The sequence below is a fragment of the Clarias gariepinus genome, chromosome 26 (genome assembly GCF_024256425.1).
Source record: "Clarias gariepinus isolate MV-2021 ecotype Netherlands chromosome 26, CGAR_prim_01v2, whole genome shotgun sequence".
NCBI lineage: Eukaryota > Metazoa > Chordata > Actinopteri > Siluriformes > Clariidae > Clarias > Clarias gariepinus.
In genome coordinates this window covers 14,483,835-14,506,574 of record NC_071125.1, presented here as the reverse complement: position 1 = coordinate 14,506,574, position 22,740 = coordinate 14,483,835, and the positions used below count along the sequence as shown (strand labels likewise).

At 37.4% G+C, this 22,740-nt stretch overlaps 2 protein-coding genes across 2 annotated transcripts in view; both read right to left on the bottom strand.

Moving 5' to 3' along the window:
- The window catches only part of bcl2a (BCL2 apoptosis regulator a), a 63,308-nt gene extending 61,454 nt beyond the window's left edge, over positions 1-1,854 (bottom strand). Inside the window, exon 1 of the mRNA XM_053487592.1 lies at positions 768-1,854. Coding sequence (XP_053343567.1) covers positions 768-1,274 — 507 coding nt within the window. The 5' untranslated portion in view covers positions 1,275-1,854. The remainder of the gene's footprint in view (positions 1-767) is intronic.
- Positions 1,855-4,005: 2,151 nt separating this feature from the next.
- Positions 4,006-21,909, bottom strand: LOC128514173 (cytochrome c oxidase subunit 4 isoform 1, mitochondrial). Its single transcript, XM_053487905.1, has 5 exons — positions 21,768-21,909; positions 17,499-17,598; positions 14,635-14,796; positions 12,779-12,910; positions 4,006-4,253 (listed from the first exon to the last, which is right to left on the bottom strand). Exons 2-5 carry the CDS (start codon positions 17,596-17,598, stop codon positions 4,120-4,122), a joined length of 528 nt encoding a protein of 175 aa, XP_053343880.1. The 5' UTR covers positions 21,768-21,909; the 3' UTR covers positions 4,006-4,119.
- Between the last annotated feature and the right edge of the window lie 831 nt (positions 21,910-22,740).

Genomic DNA, 22,740 nt, shown 5'->3' with positions numbered 1-22,740 from the left:
GCAATTAGAGAACATGGCATCATTTCAGGCAAAAACATACAACAAGCTCTCTCAAATGTGTGGTAAAATATGTGCATAAAATAATAATATGCCTTTATAGATGATGCATGGGTGGTGTCACCACCTTGGTGCTCCAGGGTCACTAGTTTGTGCCTGACCGGAGTTTCATAAGTTCTTCTCATGCTTGCTTGGGTTTCCGCTGGGTTTGTTAGTTTTCCACACTTCCCAAAAACATGCATGTAGGTGGGTGAACTGGCTATTCTAACCTGTGGATGTGTGTGTTTGAGAGAGAGAGAGAGAGAGAGAGAGAGAGAGCATGGTACCCTGTGATGAATAAATGAATGAATAAATGAATATTTGGGTGAATGAATGAATGAATATTTGGATGAATGAATGAATGAATAGATGGATGGATGAATAAATGAATGTATGCATGAATCGATGGATGAATGAATGAGTTCCAGAAAGCAAACTGCAAAGACTATATTACCTTAATTATAAAGAATCAAAATATGTATTGCAGTCATAGTGATCGATTCGAAAGAGCACTCCCCACATGAACATGTGTACACGGAGCACGTGGAACCGAAAGCAGATTTCCAGTTTTTTCCTTCACAGGGAGGTTGTTAGTGCGCATGCGCATTAAGATGAAGCTTCCTAAGAGACTACGACATCAAAAAGACCCCTGACTATTAAAATGTAAGCATTGCGCATAAAAAATAAATAAAGAATTTGCGCGCTCTAAGATATACGTGCACTTTTCTTACCCAGCCTCCATTGTCCCGAATCCAGTTCTGCAGCGGCCCGTTCAGGTAATCCGTCATCCAACTTGCTATGTTGTCCACCTGGGACGCCATCTCCTGGTTCACGCTCTGTACGCATAGGGTGCTCCCGAACTCGAAGAAGACGACGATGCGGCCCCAGTTCACGCCGTCCCGGAACAGCTCCTCGATGACGGCGGTGAAGCGGCGCTGCGCCGTGCTCGGGGTGAAGTGCAGCTGGTCCGACATGGCCGCGAAGTCGCGCTGGTACGTCCGCTCGATCTCGTCGCCGGCCTCGCGCAGAACGCGGTGCAGCGGCAGGACGGCGCGCGGCCTGCGATCCACAACTTCCGCCGGCGGCGGCGGCGGCGGCTCCCGCAATCCGTCGTCGTCTTCCTCGTCGTCCTCCGCCGCTCCGGCGCGGAACTCCCACACATAGCCTCGTTTCAAAAGTTTGTGATAGAGATACTTCTCAACGATATCCCGATTGTCATAGGGACTGTGGTTTGCCATGTTTGCTTGTTTTTTTTAAATATATTATTATTGATTATTATTTTAAGATCAGACGCACAGGAGAGAGAGAAAGAGAGGGGAATGCGTAATTTCGCGCAGGGGGTCACTCGGAACCAACCTGAAAACTGTCTGTCGCAGAGCAGAACCTCAGAACCAACACCAGATCCATTCCCACTTTCACGCCGGTCACATCGTCGATCTGCGCGCGATCCCGACGGGGACTGAAGACGACTGCACGGAGCATTAGGCTGAGAGCTACGATGACACGAGAGATCCCGGAGTTGTGTGGGCGCAAAAGCTTGCAGCTGATGAGCGAGCGAGAGAGAGAGAGAACGCGCTTTTTGCGCTTTTGCGGCGGGACCACCGCGAGAGCTTCTTGTGCGCAGCGCGCGTACACGCCCCTTTTTTTCACCGAGCAAAGTTGCGGCTCATTCAGGCGCTGCTGGTCGAAAAAAATGCGCAGTGGTGTGTTCTTTGGGTTTCCAGCTCAAATTCGTGCCGCGAAAAATGTTTTTTATTTATATATATATATTCCTCCGCGGTAGAATCTCACGCGCGCTCCGCGTCACCGCAGGAAAAAAAGACGGAAGAGAGATCGGTATGAAGTGAGCGCACGCGCTACACTTTCCCCCCTCTTCTATTGAAGCGATACGTAACGTCAGGCGGTGAAGATCCCGACAGCTTGCCTCATTCAGTCTGTGTGTGTGTAATTGGAGACGCTGTGAACGCGCAGGCTGTTGCTCCTGAGGGCCGGCACTTCCTCTACGTCACCCATTCAATGTTTCGCAGTGGTTACTGACTGCGGCCATATCCCAAACAGCCCCGTGCTCCTCCAAAGGGCACTAAAATAATTTGAAACACTTACATTTTGCACCCGCTGCTGTTCCAGTAGGGCGCTATTTGCACGTTAGGACAGTGGTTTAGAATCCTCATCGATTGGCCCATCAATGGACATGGCATAAGGCCTGTGTGTGTGTTGTATTTCCTTTTCTATTTATAACCCTAGTGTTTATAGTCACGTTTTACTGTGCCTTGCTTCCTAAATTTGAATCTCATAGGCTCAAGTAGTTTAACTTGCAAATAGAGCAGGCTAAACATATTGTGCAGTCTGACATACTGCTCCCAGTGTTCTTCATACTGTAGCATATAAGAGCAATAAATAAGCCAAAGTAGCTTCTAAATATAAGACAAAAGCATTGATTTCACTATTAACAGTTAAAAAGAAAGCAATCACTTGAGCTGAAATTTATTAAGGTTGTAATTATGCAACATTCAATAAACAGAATTTTATCCAAAAATACATACATACCCATACTGTACATTCTTCATGTTTTAGCCTGTTTTTTTTTTAATTACTTGTCAAGTCCTGTAGGCTTTTACTGCCATTTTAACGATATAGTACATACAGTTAAGTACAATCCAGGGTTGCATTCACGAAATTGTATGCACCATCGCTGTAGACACTTTCAGACTGATCTGGGGTTTCAGTAGCTATAAGATATACAGCCCGACGCATCAGTTTCCATCGTAGACGATGCTACCTACTGTTACGGTCATTGAGGGGAAATGGCAGAACTCTCTGCCTAACTAACAGAAATAAAATTTTATAAGGTTGAGTATCTTCTGCCTTATTGTGCCAAGTTATACTTCTTTGTCGTCAGCCGAATACACTCCCTGTTCTGTAATCAGTGAGAGAATCACAAATGAGAAAATAAAAAAGTTGATTGGACAAAGATTTAGTTTTGCCTTAAAATGATTTCAGCAGTTTAAAATTTCATTTCAGTGGTAAAAATGTTAAGTAATTCGAGTAATTATATTCAGATTTAGATTTTCTAATATCTATTGGTGCAGATCTTTGTTTACATTGAGCAAGTAGTTTATTAGTAGCTTATTTTAAATCTTGCACATAATTAATAAATCTGGCACATAACTGTTCAGAACATTAATTTACTCACATTTATGCACATTTATGGTGCAGGTTAAACCTTAGGCAGATATCTAAGTACTGCAAAACTTTTATTAAATTCTGTCTGGTTGTTGTTTAAAGACGCACCCACAGTTTGACGCATGCTTAATATGCTGTCCAAATTTGCGGTTTATACTCTGGCACATACCTGCTCATAACTTTCCTTTTTCTCAACATTTATTTAGATTTTATTTATAGTGCAGGTTTAATATCAGGTAAATAATAAAGGACTGGCAAAGTTTCATTAAATTCTATTTAGGCAGTTTTGCGTGATGCTGTAAAAAGAAATCTTGCTGGACAGGCATACATACATACAGACAGAAAATTTCCTGAAACTGGTTTCTGGTCCTCCAGTGTATGAAACTTAAAAATATATTGAAAAAGTGAGTTTCTGACTAATGCACAGATAAGACCTTTATTTTATTTATATAGATATTCCAACTATACTTTAATAGATATTCAAATCTTGCTAGTGACTTCAAAGTCACGTTAATGATTACTTAAAATCGCATACAGGCTTCTCACGTGTATGTGACCCACCCTAATAACACACAGTCACACTCCCCAGATAATGGTCCAATTATTTGTACGATCATGAACAACAATGCCTTTCGAACAACAAAACACTATGAATGTGAACACTAAATTATTCAATAATGTACATTTACCATGCTGACCTAATGCTAAAGTGGACAACTCTTGACTGATGTTTTAAATAAACCCGACAAACGGTTTGTCTTCCGAGCAGAAAATCGACACACAAGCTTATATTCAAGCCAAGTCATTTATTTTATTTAAGGAGTGTATACATTTTAAATCTGTTAAGATTTAAATCCAGGGTTAAAGTCGGCTCTGGATGTGCTTTTCCACAGTGGGATTCTACTTCCACTGCTTTTTCTCGTAGTCCCAGCTTGAGGAGAAGCCATGCACGGGGTTAACCCTCATGTCGAGCATCCGTTGGGTTTGCTTCTCCACCCATTCAGAGGAAAGTGTGTGTGGCACATCTCCGTAAACTGCAGAACAAACAGAATGAAGGTGTGAGCTGATCACAGGCAGGTACAATGATTACAAAATAAAACAGTCCGTACTGTTATAGGAAAAAGGCGAAAGACAGAATGGTGTATGGCCTGTTACTGCTACTCCCCCCCTAAGTGGTGGTGCGGTTATTTCCCTGATATATCACAGTTACCTGCCAGCAGTTACATTTCTACAAGGACTGCACAGACATTTCATCCATTTATAAAGTAGATACATTTAATATTGCAGACCATCCACAGGCTATGTAGGTCTTGTTATAACTTTATAACAGCCATAAACATTCATTTCCTCACCATCCTCATCTCTCTCTCTCTCTCTTTCTTTCCCTCAAAGCTAATGATACATCAAAAGAGAATACTCTTCCATTTTTAAATTTCATGTTTACTGTACCTTTTACACTTCCAAAGCACTGACACTGGGGACTCCTTACAAACACAACACATTGCTCCAGACATCACTACCTTGCTAACAAACCTTTAAACCATTTTTGTGAACAGTGGTGTAGTGGTTAGCACTGTCGCCTTGCACCTCCAGGGTCTGTGTTCGATACCCGGCCAGGCTCAATTCCCGTCTGTGTGTGCATCAAGTTTGCATGTTCTCCCCATGCTTGGTGGGTTTCCTCCGGGTACTTCGGTTTCCTCCCACAGTCCAAAAATATGCAGGCTAGGCTAATTGGCCGTAGTGTGTTTTGTGTGTGTGCCCTGCAATGGATTGGCACCCTGTCCAGGTGACCCAGGATAAAGCGGTATAGAAGGTGAGTGAGTGAACATCTGTCATACATGTTGGAATTTACTAACTGTTAAAATATTAAAACTAGAGCAAAAATATAAACCTTTCAGCCAGAGCTATTGTAAGAGCTGCTGTTAGAAAATTTATCTAATTTAAATTCTGAATCTAAATTTAAGAGCATTATAAGATAAGACATTTCTATGGTATGTTGATCAAAGTAACAAATCATGTGAAATTAAAACACTAACAGAAACACAGCACTGATGAATTCGCAAATCTAATTAGTCAGAATTAAAATTTTTATTCAAGTTTAATCTTAAAGTGTTTTAATACATTAGCATTTTTTATGTGAAAGCTGATTAACGGGAGATTTTCGTATATCAAATGCTTTAAGTGATCTAAGCCTTAAAACACCTACTCACTCACTCATTCTTTTTCAAAAGTGCTTTCCCGTACATGTCAGTAGAAATGTTTCACTACTCATCCAAGTAGCTTCTTCAGTCTAAGTAGTGAAATGTTTCTACTGTACTAAGAAGTCGTCCAGTTGACATGACTCAACTTCTAGGTAATCTCACCTGGATGACTAAGAATTTTCACAGACATCTTCCCGTACATGGTCGTAGGAGGCCTGTAGCCTATCTCAGGGACCACCAGGCACAAGGAGGGATACATCGTAAAGAGGGTGCCAAACCCCCTAAGCATACGGCAATTAGTCCTAAAGGTGGGAATCGAACCTTCAACCCAGGAGGTGCAAGGCGACCATGCCATCTCTCATAGAAACGTAAAGATTATGCTGAGTGGCGCAGTGGCAACAAGATCATCCAGAGCTAGCAAGTTCGAATCCTGGGTGATGCTATAGCCTCCCACAGCCGGGGCCCTGTAGAGAGCTGATTGGCTGAGCTCACCCAGAGGGGGGGAAAGTCAGGCACTCTAGTGTGTTCACTTCAATTGCGGCTCTATAGCCACAATCACAATGTACATCTGCGAGCTCATGTAAGCGAAAGGAACAGATAGCACTGTCCTTCAAGTGTGTTTCACTGCTCCCTTTTCTTTTTTGGAGCTTAAAAAGATGCTTTTGGCTGGTGTCACGTGACAGTCTTTAGCCCTCCCTTGACTTATACTAGTAGCCTTAGTGTGGGAGTACCCCAATGATGGGTGGGAATTGGCTACGATTAAATTGGGGAGAAAATTAGGAAAAAATCCCTAGAAAAATAATAATAATTAAAAAAAAAGAATTATGGTGAGATAATGACTTTTGATATAAAAGGAGTAAAACGCCCTTAAGATGTGCTTTATTTTTCAGTAAATGATCAACTTCAAGGAAGTAACAAGCTGTATCACGTCACATGACCCTGCATGTTAATTATGTCCTATACTAGCATGCTGTATCTTATTTTACTCCTTACTAGCAGTATGAAGGAAAAGTAAAGAAGCAGGAAGCAAAAAACACATAAATCATAATAGTTCTCAATCTACATGGATCAAAATAACTCCACCAAATGAGCATTTTCTTTCTTCTTTTTTAAAAACAGATGACTACATTTTGACAGACTGGATCGCGGGGAGTTGGGTGGGTACATTAAGGATATTAAAACTGTTTAGTTAGTGATAGAAGGTATATTTCTCCCCCATTGGCTAATTTAGTTATTTAGTTGATTTGATTACTTTATAAAGTTATTCAGATAAAGATAAGTCTTTGTTCGTCGCATACAATTAATACATAGTGAAGTTCTTTTCTTCACACATACCAGCTTGTCAGGAAGGTGCGGGTCAGAGCTTAGGATCAACCTCGAGACTGCACCCCTGGAGGTTGTTCAAGAGCCCAACAGGGGCAAACTTTATGAAGCAAGGGCTTGAACCACCGACCTTCTGGTCAATAATTCAGAGCCCCAAAAAAACTGACTTGCTAATGTCTCTTTTACTAGTATAAGTAAGTACAAAATATTTTTCTATGAAAGCTGTCAGTTGCATCGACGTTAAAAATGTGCTTTAAAATGCCCCCGAATTCTGATTATATACAGCCTGCTTAATAATCAGCACCTTATTCTCATTGTTACTCTCATTTTAATTAAGGAAAACCCAATGGTAAATTATAAACTAAATTTCCAATTTAAAACCAGTGACATTCATTAGGCATGCTATTGTGTGCTGCATGGTACAAAGATGTTAATTAAGGTGAGTTCACTTAATATGCTAATCACTTTGACATTGCACAGACAAAACGGTCACAAAGGATAACTTATCAAGCACTCAGTCTAAACTGCTTTGTGAGAGCTAGTTAGAATATTACTCATTTTGGAATCTGACTGTTATAGCATGAACAGATTGCATTTAAACGGAGAATGTACAGTATGTGAAAACAGTGTCTTGTAGAAAGCTGGAGATACGTCGTTACTATTAATCTGGGTTCCAGTTCAGAGATATTCAAAGCTGTGAGACTCAAATAGACTTCACTTTCCGCAGTTTGTTGTAGGCTCGAAGTTAATGGAAAAGTGGGGTAGACAAAGTAAGAGACAACAACAGTGTCTGTATCTGTAAACCAATTTTAGAAAGCTTGTCTGGATTGATGACAAGTCCACTTTGTATGGATCAGATTTTGTGTGTGTGTGGTGTTTTTTTTTGTTTTTTTTTGGATTCTGTGGTTGCAGTTTCTTTGTTTGATGTGGGTGTGTCACGGTGAGGGGAGAAATTATTAAAGATAAAATTATAGAACCTTTTTAAATGCCTCCTAAAATGAACAAAGATAACATGAATGTATGGACAAAAACCTATTGAGAAGTCAGCTGCATTCAGGAACCAGGTGATGTCTTCTGAATGACGAAGCAAAACAAAGCACCATCATAGATATCTGTGCACCAAAGCATTTGTTATATAATTAAGGATTCTTAGCTTCCATAAAGAGTCCAACTTTGACCCTACTCTGATATGAAAACACTGTACTTTGTAGGTTTCCTCACAGGGTTCCTGAAGGAACAAATGAATTAATCATTCTCTACAGTATTAACGGTTTTGTAAAAATGTGTTGTTGTTTCTTTATTAATATTCCTGGTATCTATTTTAAATCATTTAGTAAGCACATTATTGTAGTCCCTTTGGTTTTGGAGATTATTTCAGGAACATGGGACTTAAGGGAGAAATACACCTCGGATGATACAGTCTATTGCATGACACAATCAGACTTTCACACACACACTCACTTACACTTAGCTGGAAATTTATACAGCATTTGAGGGGAAATGCACCTTCTAAATTCCCTGATTAAACTGGCAAAAGCCACCGAAAACACCCCCTCAACTTACAATTTCAATTCTTCAGCTTGGGTTAAGCTACTCACCTACCAGTTCCTTCTCCACAGAGTGACATCAATTCATCATTATCATGCTCACTGCAAAGTCCCCTTTCTACACTAGTAAATTCTACAACATTAGCACTCATGTAGCCGAGTAGCTATTAGAGGTGGGAATCACCCAGGATCTCTCATGATACCTAGGTCCCAATTCAATTTATTTTCGCAATTCTGTTAGTTTTACAATTTGATTAATATCCCAACTCTTATTATTATTATTTTTTTAATGACTTTAGATTGTGTCAAAATTCTTAACAAACTTTTCTAATTATTTGCTTCTATCACACAGGATGCTGTGCTGCCTGCAAGTGTCTGAATAGTGCACATTTACATTAGTTTACAAATCCAATCATATATATATATATATATATATATATATATATATATATATATATATATACTGTGTATAAACATATATTTCTTTTTATCTTTCTTTTGTAAATTAAACAGTAAATAAAAAGGTAATAGTGAAAATGGTCTTATTTTCTTTCTTTTTTTTTGGGGGGGGGGGAGGGGGATTATTATTTTTTTTCCCACACTAACTTGCTAACTATTTGGAATATTTTCAGAAACTGCTTTTGGGTAAATACCCTCATTGCCTTGAATAGAATCGATCCCAGGGTGTCAGTAGTAACAATGTTGTAACATAATCTAAAAAGGAAATAAAAAGAGGAATGAAAGAAACAGTTAATTGTGTGAAATCCCCTAAATACCCCACCGCACACATATGCACACCACAACAGCCATCAGCGTTGTCAGCAAAACAAAGATAAGGAGCTATTAATTGTCCTAACAGACGCTGCACCCGATGGAATATCTAATCCATCTTATCTTCTGACTAGAAAACAGGAATGGAATAAACAGTGCCGCACAACCAAATGCTATGTGAAACTCAGTCACATGCTATACTTTATCATTCAGCCAGGTATAATTCTGTCCCATTCTGCACACATTTTTTCATCACTTCTTTTATCTGTTCTCAAGCCTTCAGGTCTGGTGCGTGTCTTAAGTCAACGGCAGACGAGTGCTTAATGCCTGAAGAGGTGCATTCCCTTGCTTTTCAAGTTCCAACATGAAGCAGACATCGTGGGAAATACCCATTCTTAAATTCTAAACTGACTTTAACACTTTTTTTTTTCCTTCGCTTTGACTTAAAACTCAAAACAAAAAATGTTTCTCTGCTTTGCTAGTTTCCTCCTCTTGCTCTTTCTCTCTACTCTATGTCTAATGTAGATGTAGAGCAAAGCCATTATCTGTGTCTGTATCCTACCCAAAATATCCATATCTGTACAGATTTAACCCTGAATTAGACCTGGCATGAAGCAGAAAGGTTGTTTTTCTTTCTATTTTTAGTAGGAATTAGAATATTTTTTTAGGCACCCTGTGTGTTTTTCCAGTACAAACGTTGTTATACATGCTTATTTTATGACCTCATTATTATGTCAGTACATCTTAGATTTTATATATATAAAATAAATATATAAATAAATAAACAGCTTCTACTGGAGGTTTTGCATGCATGAAAGAGGCAGGTGTGACAAAGTCCTAAGAAGGGCTGGTTTTGCAGGATGCTCTGTAAAACTAAGTGGCTAATTTCCTGATAAAACTGTCTGACTCACTTTATTTTGTATATACTGTAGATTTGCGGGGGCTGGGAGGCTATCCCAGGAGACTTAGGGCACAAGGTGGGTACACCCTGAATGGGGTGCCAATCCATTGCTGGGCTCGCCCACGTACACATACTTATACACTCATTCACACACATTACGGGGCAATTTGGGAACATTAGTTAGCAAGTGTCAATATTTATCGGCTTAAAATTATTTTCAAAACTAAATACTAATATTATTGACAACCTCTACATAAATTCCAGACTATGTGTATATTACCTGTAATAAATTGCAGCCTTTTACATTTAATTCAATTAATTGTGCAGCACTAATCAAAATCTAATCAATCCTGTAGCCTCATTTAAACCAACACTCCTGTGTTAGTACTTACAACTAATGAAAGCTTGAACACAATAAGCATTGCATTTGTTTATACAATAAGTTTTGTCTGACCCTGCATGCAAATCCCGCTACCACTGTTTGCTCCAACCCATGCCTGATGTACACCAGTATAACAACTTCTGTTCAGTTACAACCCTACTCTCTACACTCCACCGCAGTGTTCTTTTCTCTCCAGACTTCCTTCCTCAAAGAGCCAAGGCCTTCGAGACAGGAGGTGGGAGATGCAAGTCTCAACCGCATCCGACAGCGCTTCTAAATCACACGCACGCCTGATTTCTTTCAAACTCCCAGCACATACACAAAAAGCCTTTTGCTCCAATGTGCTCATTATCAACTGCTCACCATCAATCACACACACAGATAGCCTTGGAAAAAGTAGAGGTGCTAGTCTGGAGGTCTGGAGATTTTCCTAAATGAAGTCTGAGTTCAAACACCTAAATCTTTAGCCTTTTTTATTTTTTTTTGTGTGTGTGTCCCTTTCTGTTTCTGGAAGCAACGGCCAGCAAACCCAGCACTGTCCAATTACTGAGTGTGAGTATAAAGGACTGGCTGACAGACAGAGAGTGTCTACTGCAGGTAAAAAAAAAAAAAAAAAACGCTTACATGATTTCACCCTCTCCCACCTTTTTACAGTTCCTTGATTTGCTGAAAAAAAAACGATTAGATGTAGGAAGAAGAATTCAGGAAGTAACTGCAATATCACTCAGTAATGTTAATGGATGATTTTTTTTTTAAAGTAAAAGTATACATTTAAGTTTCAGGAGAAATATGATGCTTTCAAGAAAAGTCTTACATCGTCAGGGAAGGCAAATTGTTTCTAAGGCTGTAGGAAGTGAAACAAAAGGGTTTTTGAAATCTAGCGCCAAACAACAGTAACCAAATAATAGTAACGAATAAACTGCAACTTCTCTGGAATATCAGCTCAGTAACAGAGAACAAAAAGACAGGGATGGTGATATCAATTTTTTGTTATGTCTGCAAGGCCACAGACGTGAAGGATAAAAGGAAAATATTCTTCTATTTAACAAATTACCTACATATAGAAAGAATTCCAGGAACATAAAATCTGAGTGTACAGTGTGCTGCAGTTCTAAGATCGTTTAACCCAAATTATGCTAAAATATACAATAGTTTGAAAGACTAGACATTATATTCCATTATGAATAAGATTAATAGTCACTTTTAGGAGACATAAAGGTATAAATTCATAAACATTAGGGATATAAGCATTATATACTTATAGAGGTTCGGTAGCAATTGTAGGCATTGCAAATAGGTAAGCTATTAAGACAGTGGACCAGAGTTTTTCTTTCATCAGAAATGTACTGTATGTGCCTGGCAACATTCAAGGTGGGTATGGGATTAAAGGTGATTCAGCCATAACATTAAAACCATTAACCACAATAGTAGTGTGTACTGTAGGTCCCCCATGTGCCGCCAAAACAACTCTGTCGGGACATCTCCAGAGGACATCTAAAGGCAGATCCTTTATGTCCGGTACAGCAACGTACAGTACAGGCAAGGTGGGGCCTCCATGGATCAGGCTTGTTTTAAAGTCCAAGTCAACACCTTAAACATTACCTTGTCATGTTCCTTAAACCATTTCGGGACTCTTTTTCTATTAATTATTATTTTTGAATACATTAGGACACATCATCCTGCATAAAGTAGTCACTGCCATTAGGAAATACTGGTGTCACAAAAGGCTTATACTTGGTCCATAACAGTGTTAAGGTAGGTATTACATGTCAGCTGCTTTAACTGGCTTGCCTTGTATGCTGGCATACATCGCGCACACACACTAGGCTGTCCACATGATGTAAAATAAATGCTCTATGGTCCAGTTCTGATGGCCACTGTAAGCATTTATGGTATTACTTTAGCTAGTCTGCCTCTACACTTTTATCCTTTATATGGTTATCTAACCATTTAAGACAATCAAAAACAAGGTTATTGAAAAAAAAATTTTTTTTTAATCACTGTTAGTTATTTCATATATTTCACATTTTTACGAAAGATTGTACTTATTCTCACCTATTAGGGCAAATATTTAAACAATTATAAAACTATTTACATTTACAGCCATTATATCAGTTTCATAACGTTTGAGTCTATATTAAAAAACACATTCTCATGTTAATTCTAAGAAGACCATCAAGCCGAAAAACCTTGCTGGGGAGTTTTATACTGTAGGCGAAAATGATTATTTTTTAAAATAGATAGTGTCAGCTTCGATGCTTGATGAAGAGGTAGTCTTCTGTATCATTTATACAATGTTATTTAAACCTCAGTCTATATCATAACAAGTTCAAGTGGAATCTGATGATGTTGATATAAAAGAATTAATAAAAGCAAATTATTATTATTATTATTATTATTAATAATAATATTATTACTATTTCATGATACCCACCATACCAACGCTGCCACAACACCAAAAGGCCAGAGAAGCCGAGGAAAAAGAGGACCCCTCCCAACACTGTCTTCCACTCATCAGAGCTCTTCCTCATCTCGGCATAGCTCTGTTCGAACGTCAGCCTATACACTGTGAAAAAAAACATGAACACTGTGCATTACACGTACACATACTGTATTCAGCACTCAAACCTGTTTCAAACGACAACCACGCACAATAAAAAGACATTTCAGTTTTATATTGCTGTGAACATGCATTATAATGACTGCTATAGTATTAGCAATTGTGATTGGGCAACATTGCCATCTTTTGGTTACCGCTAGACCTGCAGCACAAAGAGTTTCACATTTGAATAAATAAGCAAACAAATAAATAAATAAGTAATCCACTTCCTGGTGCAGTTGAATGTGTTTACATCAGCACAAAACATATTACACTCCCTAGCTGTTTATAAACAATGGTGTGCTTCAATGTAATTACAATGAATGATGGATCGGCACCGCGTCCAAGGTGTAACCTACAGTATTTTTGATAAAGAATTATTACCTGGCTGCTCTTGAATCCTAAATGAATAAGGGAAAATGCACGGTGGAAGAGTAAACTCAGAAACTGCCTCGATATATAGTAAGTCTAGATATAAAATACTAATCATTGACTGTGTTAGTATAACCTGTATTACATATACTGCATATAATGTATGTGAAGTGCATAATTATTTAAGCGTTTGCCTTTGATTGCCAATAAACAATTTCTGAATTTACTAAGCACATCATAAATGATACACATTTCACTTAACGGTTCCATCATAATGTCATGTATTTTAAAAAATGGTAAAATATTTACATACATATACATACGTTTATATACAGAGCACATGATTAGAGACTGAAATTTTATTATTTTAAAATATTAATCTGCGGCACAGAGGTTTAGTGGCTGGGGTCGGGTCCTCGGATCTGAGTTTGCATGTTCTCTCCATGTTTGGTGGGTTTCCTCCGGGTACTCTGGTTTCCTTCCACAGTCCAAAAACATGCAGATTAGGCTAAGCAGCGTTCCCAAATTGCCTGTAGTGTGTGTGTGTGTGTGCCCTGCGATGGATTGGCACCCCGTCCAGGGTGTACCCCACCTTGTGTCCTACATAGTTCTCCTAGGCCCCACATGAGCGAGTGAATGAATGAGTTAGTAATCTGATTATTGTCTCACTTTCCTTATCTGTCATTAAGAAACTCAACTACAAACTTGACTACAGGCTACAGACGACAATTCCCAACAACACTCTGTTCTCCATTGAAGGTCCCCTAATTATAACTTTCAACACATTACTTTTATTACACAACACAACTATTTAAAAAGTGATCGGTTTCAGTCATTGTCTGACATTACTGTGACCTTCGCACTCTAATTCTGACTCTGTTCCTGATCCTGATTTCTAGTTTGGCCTGTGATATTTTGCCCTCCCTTGACCTGACCTCTATATGTTTTTGACTTCATGTTTTGGATTTTTTCCTGATGATTTTAAATCATTAAACCAGTGCTGATCTGTAGTTGCATTCATTTCAGTATCTAACCTTTATGTGACAATTATTCTGAGGATTTGAACTTTAACATAAAGTACATAAGTACATAAAGTAGGGTGCATCACTTAAAACTGACCGAATAGAAAAATATACTTGGATACAAGTCTAATGCATTAAAGCTATATCTTTATAGATTGTTTTTCACCAGCTGCAAAACAAATTTATAACACAAGCATGGATCTCTGCAACAAAGCATGTCACACCGGTTAATTACAGTAAGTAAAACAAACAATAATAATGATTAATCACACACAAACTACAACAGGTCATATTTACATGCTAGTTTCTCCTCCTTGGAAAGTTTGGTCCATGGCTCCATCTCCTTCTCCTTCAGCTTCTTCTGCTCAGGAGTGAGTTTTCTGACAAATGGAATATCGGGCAGTGGTGTATCCAGGCGGTTATTGTACTGAGGAACAGTGCAATCGATCACATCTACACCTAAGGTAAAAAATTAAAAAAATTTAAAACTTGGGTAGTACCTTACCAGGAGGTTTATCATTTAACATGGATGCCAAAAATTTATTATCAGGCACTGCCCCCTGCTGGGCAACCTCTGGACGGTACACTTCTGTAAACCAGGGATTTAAATTGCAAGCTAGTTATTTTTTTAATAGTGTGTGGCCCTGAATTAATGGAAGGAGTTTATTGGTATTGTTCTCTATTAATATTTTTTGGCCATGAAATTTTTATGACAAGTCAATTACTGTATTTCAAAATACAGTGAAATCAATCTAATTAGACCAGGTGAGCAAAAAGAATGGGATGACTAATATTATTTTAAATTTTTTTTAGTCCAATCTGTGACTTATGTGATTTATGTGATTTATATATAAAAGGGGTTTTGCCTGTTTCTGTCAAATAACTAACTGAAGGCCATGTACTAGGTATAATGTTATCCCAATATATTAAGGCATGAGTTACACAATCAGTGACCATGATTTCAAAACTTAGAGGAAGTATACTAGAGGAAAGAATACATTGCCAGGGTTGATTACAAGCTCAAAGTGTAATATTGCTCCTATAATCCCAGCAACAAAGACATGTATCACCAGTCCACTGAACATGTAACTGTTTTATTGTCTTTTTTTATTTCAGAAAAATCATGTTTATTCGAAAATGAAGTAGCTAGTGCACATCTATGTTTCCTAATAAAGGTGCTGTGAATGTTTGGTCAAATTCCCACGAATAGTTTCAGAGGAGTTGTGGATATAAAAAAAGTATGACGACGATAAAGGACGAGATAATGGATAGTTGATCCCTGTGATCCCCAGTAAATGAGAAGTCACTGTACACAATATAATGTATTATTCATTATGTAACAGTGAAACCTGCTTCTCCTGGAGCGGATTTCCACATAATTTCCTTAGTTTCTATTGTTCCCCTTTTATTATTTTTAAAATGGTTTATTTTTATTAATATATAAAATCACCTCCAGGGTCTGGGTTCAATTCCGGCCTCGGGTCTGTGTGCATGGGGTTTGCTTCCTCTCCTCGTGCTTGGAAAAGAAGGATTTCCTCCCACCTCTTAAATTATGATTATTTTCTTCTCTTTTTGGTAAAGCACTTTGAATAACCACTGTGTATAAAATGTGAGATAGGGTTCAGGCCCCTACGACCCTGTATACAGGATAGAGCGGTATAAACGATGAGTAAGTAAGTAAATCTATGAAATATTTAATAATATTTCTCTTCCCTCTTTTCAGAGAAAACAAAGCTGCACCTCATTTGATGGAGCTTTCAAAATGTGACAGCTTTAGACGCAACAAGACATATTTCACCCTTCAAATGCTTCCTTCGAAAAATGTGCCCTCAATTGAGATGCATTGCTTTTAACCAGCCATTACATCAATATTTTTTTTATTATTATTAAGAAAGTATCTATCACAATATATTCACAAGAGATTTGTTTTTTACATAATGCAACAACACAAAAGAAAGTTGGATCTTTTGGAATTATTATTATTGGGTTTTTTTTTTATTTCATTTTAATTTGTAATGTCTTTTTAATTAATTTTAAAAAGTTGTGCAATGGATTGTGCAACTGTTGGTTTTGGTTTTGCTTCTCTTTGTTCTCTATTGCTGTAATCCAGAAATGACCAGCTCCTGGTCATAAAGGATTATCCACCTGCTTTAGGACACGACCTTTAAAGCTCTTAAAGCCATGCACCTTCTCTGTCCATGTCTGTACATCTTTCCATTACTACATAAATAGATATTTTTATGGAAACCTTATCATAAATAGAATGGAACTAAGCATGAAATATTTAGGAAGACAGTTAAAGACACTTAAAAATGTTAATTTCCCCTAATTTTCCCATTTTGGAGAACCTATATTATATATAATTTTTGCATATGCACTTTCTTTGTTTATGTTTTTTTTTTTCATTAAGGTCTGTGAATTAAACTTATATTTAATGCCTCTTTAGTAAATTGTTAATGCTGTACAATGGATGGAAAAATGCATGTTAAACAGAAAAAAAAATCTGATCTCAAATTTCTTTATTGATTGATTAATAAATTAATTGATTGTATTACCTGACAGTAAATAAAAAATGCTCTTTCATTGTAAAATATACAGGAAGAGTATTACAATTTAAAAGACAAAGGCCTTTTTTATTCATTTATGTAAACTTACACCTATCAGGCAAACAACGGCTGTCCCCCATAGTGTTAGTGGACATCTGATTTTGATCTGATGGATTACAGTACAGTAAATAATCCTAACTTGTATCAAATTCAAATTCAAATTTTATTTGTCACATACACAGTCATACACAGTACGAAATGTAGTGAAATGCTTATCATGCGTATCACCACTTATAGTCGATTGTTTTCCTATAATAACTGGTCCCGAGTGGTTTAATTCCTATAATAACCAGTCCTGAGTGCTTTAACTAGTGGACAACTCTATAGGTGTGAGTACAACTGACAAGATGGCTGTAACAACAAAAATCAGATGACAATCTGACTTAGCTGCACGAGCTCTGTAGGAAGTGGGCATGTATCCTGTGGACTGGCGTTTTAGGAGGTGGAAGTGATCTTGCAATAAGAGTAAAATGTGAAGTGAAAATAAATCATACAAAAAAATTTATCCAATGTGTTGACACATGACACGAATGCGAATGTGTATGAATGACTCACTGTGACCATGTGAAGCCAGGGCTCTGGTCGAGGTGGTCAGGTTCCTCCAGAACCCGGTCTCAGCCCGCAAACCACGAAGCAGCACACGGGAAGAAAGCATCTAGAGCACAAGATTACAGGTTTCGTGTTTAAGGAAGAGATCTTATTAAATAGTATATCCTGTGAATGAACATGAGATATGGAAGTATGTTTCAGCTGCCACTTTCTTTAACCCTAACATGAGCGATAAGTAGCTTTTAATTTTTTATAAGCAACCATTATGGAAGACGTACATATATCCTGGTTTCAGTTTTAGAAGGGTCAATGTGTTGACCTAAGTCAAGTAAAGAAAACAACCTGAAAGGACAGTGCTGAACCTTCAACTTTGTTAAAGAATTGTGGTCAGAGGGAAACAGTGAATGACTGTGATTTGGAGATCACTTACTGTAAATGACAACAACAGAAATCACAGCTAGGTTTAGTAGTAAAAGTAAGAGCTTTTCCATGCACACAATGCAACCAGATCTTACATGATTTAAACAGCTGTGTGACCATAAGAAAACCACATTTTAGTGAAGCTTATCATGAAAAAAAATTGCTAAATAGAATAACTTCTAAGCAATAAGGCAAAGGGGAAAAAGCTCAAGTGGCCTGGTAAGATTAAAGAGAAGAAAAGTGACTATAGCCATACTGCAGAACTGAAATTGTAAAAAAAAAAAAAAAAAAAAAAAAAGCTAAGGAACCATTTTAACACATAAACAGTGAGTCCTGACCTTAACCTGGCTGAAAGTATTTAAGATGTGCTGAAAAAGACTTTTTGTGGAGAAGTTCATCAATTTAAAAAAAAATCTCTGCCAAAAATTGATGTAATTCTGGACAGAAATTAATACTGTGAGCATAAAGTTATCAAAACAGCATGTGGGTAGCAGAGACGCTGACAAATGCATGAATACTTTTATTAAAAATACGAGTCTCGTAAAGACAGGCATGCACAAACAAATCCGAAAGACAATATTAATATCAAAACCCAGAACAGTGCAAAGCACCAGGTAATGTACAAGCCAGATATTCACAGGCAAGACAAGAGTACAATAAGGAAATAAGAAAAGAAAATGTAGTCATAACCAGAATAATCAAACAGGAAACAAACGCTTGCTATATCAGCTGCATGAATAGAGCTGAACTGGAGTCTTAGCGCTGCGAGCGTGCTTACTGTACATGTGTATAATTGTGATTGAGTCGGGGTGCGTGCAATCAGTATTTTGGTGAATTGAGAGTGTGTACTGACAGTTGGAGTCTGCGGTGGCTATGTTTGTATTGGCTGGTACAATCAGAGAAATCAAGTGGTTGACATGAAAATATATAGTTTTTCCATAAAGCCCTGTTTGTAATTTGCCCTGCAGCCTAATTAGGTTGTTCCACATTTATATTAACAGTTAGGCATTTGGAAAACACTACTGTATTGTTGATCCATTCTCTTGGTGTTATGTTCAGAGATCAGTGTATTTTTGATAAACACAAGCTGAACGTGTGGTCTACCCAGGAATAGCCTTTACTGTACATGAAATCATCTCTCACAGTGTTAAATTAAACTGAAAGTAAGTAAAAAAAAGAACAAATACATACAATACTCAACCAACACCAACAGTGTTAAAATAACTTCTTATTCTTCTTTTTCAGTTTAAGCAAACACTGTACAGCTAAATTCAGCCTTATGTGAGTCAATTCTATACCACAGCTTTTAATCACACAGTGGAGGAGTTTATTCAAGGAGCATACTGTACAACTGTTACAGGAGGAAACATTTTCTTGAAGGGTCACATTCCTTCAACTTAGGTCAAATATCATCCCCTTTGAGCACAGATCCTTATGCTTGTTTGAGTTTTAATTTAGATGCATTTATGTAATTAGCTTTTCATGGATTTCAAGATATGAATATATATTTGTATTTAATTGCTGAATTTTTTTTATTGTTTTAAAGCACACCTAACTAAAGCACTGGCTTGATGTAAAAATTTCATAATCAATACTTCAAGCTAAATTTTATAGATTTTTTCCCATGTTTTTTTCCAAAAATCATGATATCTGTTGTTACCAATTTCATTATTTAAAAATGAGAGTAAAAAAAAAATCTAACTGGCTGGTTTTGTTATAACCCCAGATTGCTTTCAGATTGCTTTGGGAAATCTAAAAGTTTTGTACCCACAGTCAACCCACACAAAAAAAAAGTGTGAAATATGCATTAAACAGGTAGACTAGCCACTATATACATTGCATACATTTTAAAGGCTTGTAAAAGCCTGTACCCCCTTATTCTCCTCGCTCATAACTCGCATTATTTGCTCCGCTCTCATTTCCGGTATTGTTACCCGGATTAAACCAGCTGCAATAACTCCTATCCTTTAAAAAACATAATAACTAACCATAATAATCTCAATAATCTTTCTTTGATTTAAAAAATCCTGGAAAAAGATGAGTTTTAAAACAAGTTCATAATCACCTTAGAGACAAACTTTTTGAATCATTTCAGTCTCAATTGTAAAAAAAAAAAAAAAAGAAAAGGGAGAAATTGCTTTGATGAAGGTCACTAACGGCCACTGGTGACTGCTGATGCTGGACTAGTAATTCTTCTCTCACACTATCAGTCTGCTTAGCTGCTATACAGTAGGGCTCATCATTATCCCTCTCGTCTGGTTCACTTCATAACTTTCAGACCATAATCAGTTTTTTCAATTTATAATAATAAATTAATATATTAATATATAAAAAAATAATAATAATTTTTAGCCATCAGCTGTGGTGTTCTCAAGCCTCTGGTCTTGGCCCTCTTTTGTTTCTCCTCATCTACCTTCTCCCTCTTGATCACAACTTCTGAAAATTCAGTGTACATTTTGATTGTCATACAGATGACACACAACTTTACATGCCCACAAAGCCTGACCATACTCTTCCATCCTTCTGTCTCATCAATTGCTTAAATGTAATAAACACTCAAACTCACAATCCCCCCCCCCCCCCTCCACTCAGGTCAAAAATTACTTCATGGGGTCAGGGGTCATCTTTGCTCCCACCCAGTCCCATATTAGCAGTGTCTGCAGATCGTGTTACCTCCAGCTCTGTAACATTTCTCATCTCTGTACATTGTTCAACCACAAACCACTGCCACCGTCACACATGCATTGTCAGTGGAGAGACCTCCATGTTAAATGCAAATGAGAGTGCATTTGAGGAGAGTGAATGACATCTTATATAGGATCCACTGTGATCCAGTCAACAGGATAAAGCTGTCACTGAAGTTGAATTAATAAATAAATATTTAATAACAATTAATAAATCGAAGATATAGGATTTCATAGCAAATGCAAACAGCTTAATGTTAATACTATGAACTATGTCATCCATCCAAAATGATTATGCAGAAGGAAAATCTGCGCTGAAACGCTCGGGCGCGGGCGCGGACGTTCACGCGCATTCAACTCTTTAAACGACTCCGAAGAATCGATTCTCAGACAAGACTCGGTAGGTAGCCAAATTAATAGGTATAAACCACAGCGTGTAGATTAATCTGTTAATTAAATTTTAAAGAAAAATGTACATCGAACCTGTTGCTGTACCCAAGTATAAGTAAAAGTCACTTTTAAACAAAACAACACTATAAGGAGCCAATGTGACAAACTTGGATCATTTACACGAAGAATCGAGTAATGATAACAAACACAAACAAAACGCGCTACGACAATCCCTCGCGCAACATACCTGATTTCTAGATCACCGTATAAAACTCAAATTAGAACATGAGACTCAATGAATACAAAGCACACAGACAGAAACAAAGCAAATATATAAAAGGTTAATTATTAATCGCTGTGACAGACACAACCATGTTATTGCCTAGTAACCTAAATCATATAAAATATAGGTCATGCATAGACCTAGTTAAACAGGTCGTTTTTCAATGCATCTTCTATCTGTGTATTTTTTTTTTATTATGCATATGTGTAGTTATATATATATATATATATATATATATATATATATATATATATATATATATATATATATATATATATATTTTTTTCTTTAAAGTGAAAATAACTGCGAGTGAAGTATCAGGTTAGTTAACAGTCTTGCACATTATTAATCAATCCTATAATTACTGATTATGCATCACTCTACAGGGCATGCTGGCAATTTTCCAGAGAGAATTTACTATTATTATGGAGTATGCATACAAAACCAAGCAATATATACTGTATACATACATAGAACTAAATACTCATTATAGGTTACCTTGTTTGAAAAGACGTGCTGTTGCTGAACTTGTCTACGTGCTGTGTATGCGTTAGAGAATGGATCTCTACTTAAATACGCCTGTTAGAATAGAGCAGGTGCTGTCCGCGAGCGGTGCGATCAGCCAATCAGGAGAGAGGAAACTTCTGGCACGCGTCCCGCTACACCAACTGCACGCGCGTTTCCTCCTTGCCTTCAATGTCGTTTTAAGTAGAGTCGGTGCGCGTGAGCGTTATCACGTCCTCACGTATACTATTCTTCGAGCATCACTATTGTTTTTTTTTTTTTGTATGTATATACACGGACATTTCTTTAACCCAGTTATCTAACAGTTATGGTTTCCCTCATTATTTATATCTATTCGTTGTATTAAATGTGGACATGACGTCAAATTGCGTCCTGAGAAATAAAATATTTATATTTATTGAATTTATTTTCAGAATATTTAGTCCACAGATTGATTACTTGTATTCATGTTTAAGCCACAAATAAATCTTCTTTCAACAACGCTTTGAGAGTAGGAAGTGACACTTCCGGTTCATATTCCAGCGTTGCTGTGTAACTCAGCTAGCAAAGGTCTCTCATATACAGTACATATACATCTGGGGACACTCAGCCCCAAACAGATAGCATATCTGCCTCACTGCCATTTTGCTCTATTTTTAACCCAACGTTCTATCCTGACTGTTCATCTTTTACTTTGGATCTCTTTTCATGAACACACTTCAATCCACCCTTCTTAAAAATGTAGCTTGGTCCTGATCTAAAAGCTGCCTAACCGGTAGAACATTTTATTATTGCCCGGTATAACTTCCTTATTATTATTATTTCACCAAGCTGACAAAAAATATTTTCCTTACTGTAGTTATTATTTAAAGGAAAGAAAAGTCACTTATCCATGGTATAGCCATTAGGTCAATAGCCACTTAATTTTTTCACTTACTAAATAAAAAGGAATGCCCAGTGAATTAAG

What these genes read in the sequence shown, in the direction of transcription:
- LOC128514173 (XM_053487905.1), bottom strand. Translation starts at nt 17,598, where the DNA reads ATGCTTTCTTCCCGTGTGCTGCTTCGTGGTTTGCGGGCTGAGACCGGG. An exon ending in CCTGGCTTCACATGGTCACA is followed by an intron (nt 14,797 to 17,498) that starts GTGAGTCATTCA and finishes TTTTTACCTTAG; the next exon opens with GTGTAGATGTGATCGATTGC. An exon ending in CAAGGAGGAGAAACTAGCAT is followed by an intron (nt 12,911 to 14,634) that starts GTAAATATGACC and finishes TTTTTTTCACAG; the next exon opens with TGTATAGGCTGACGTTCGAA.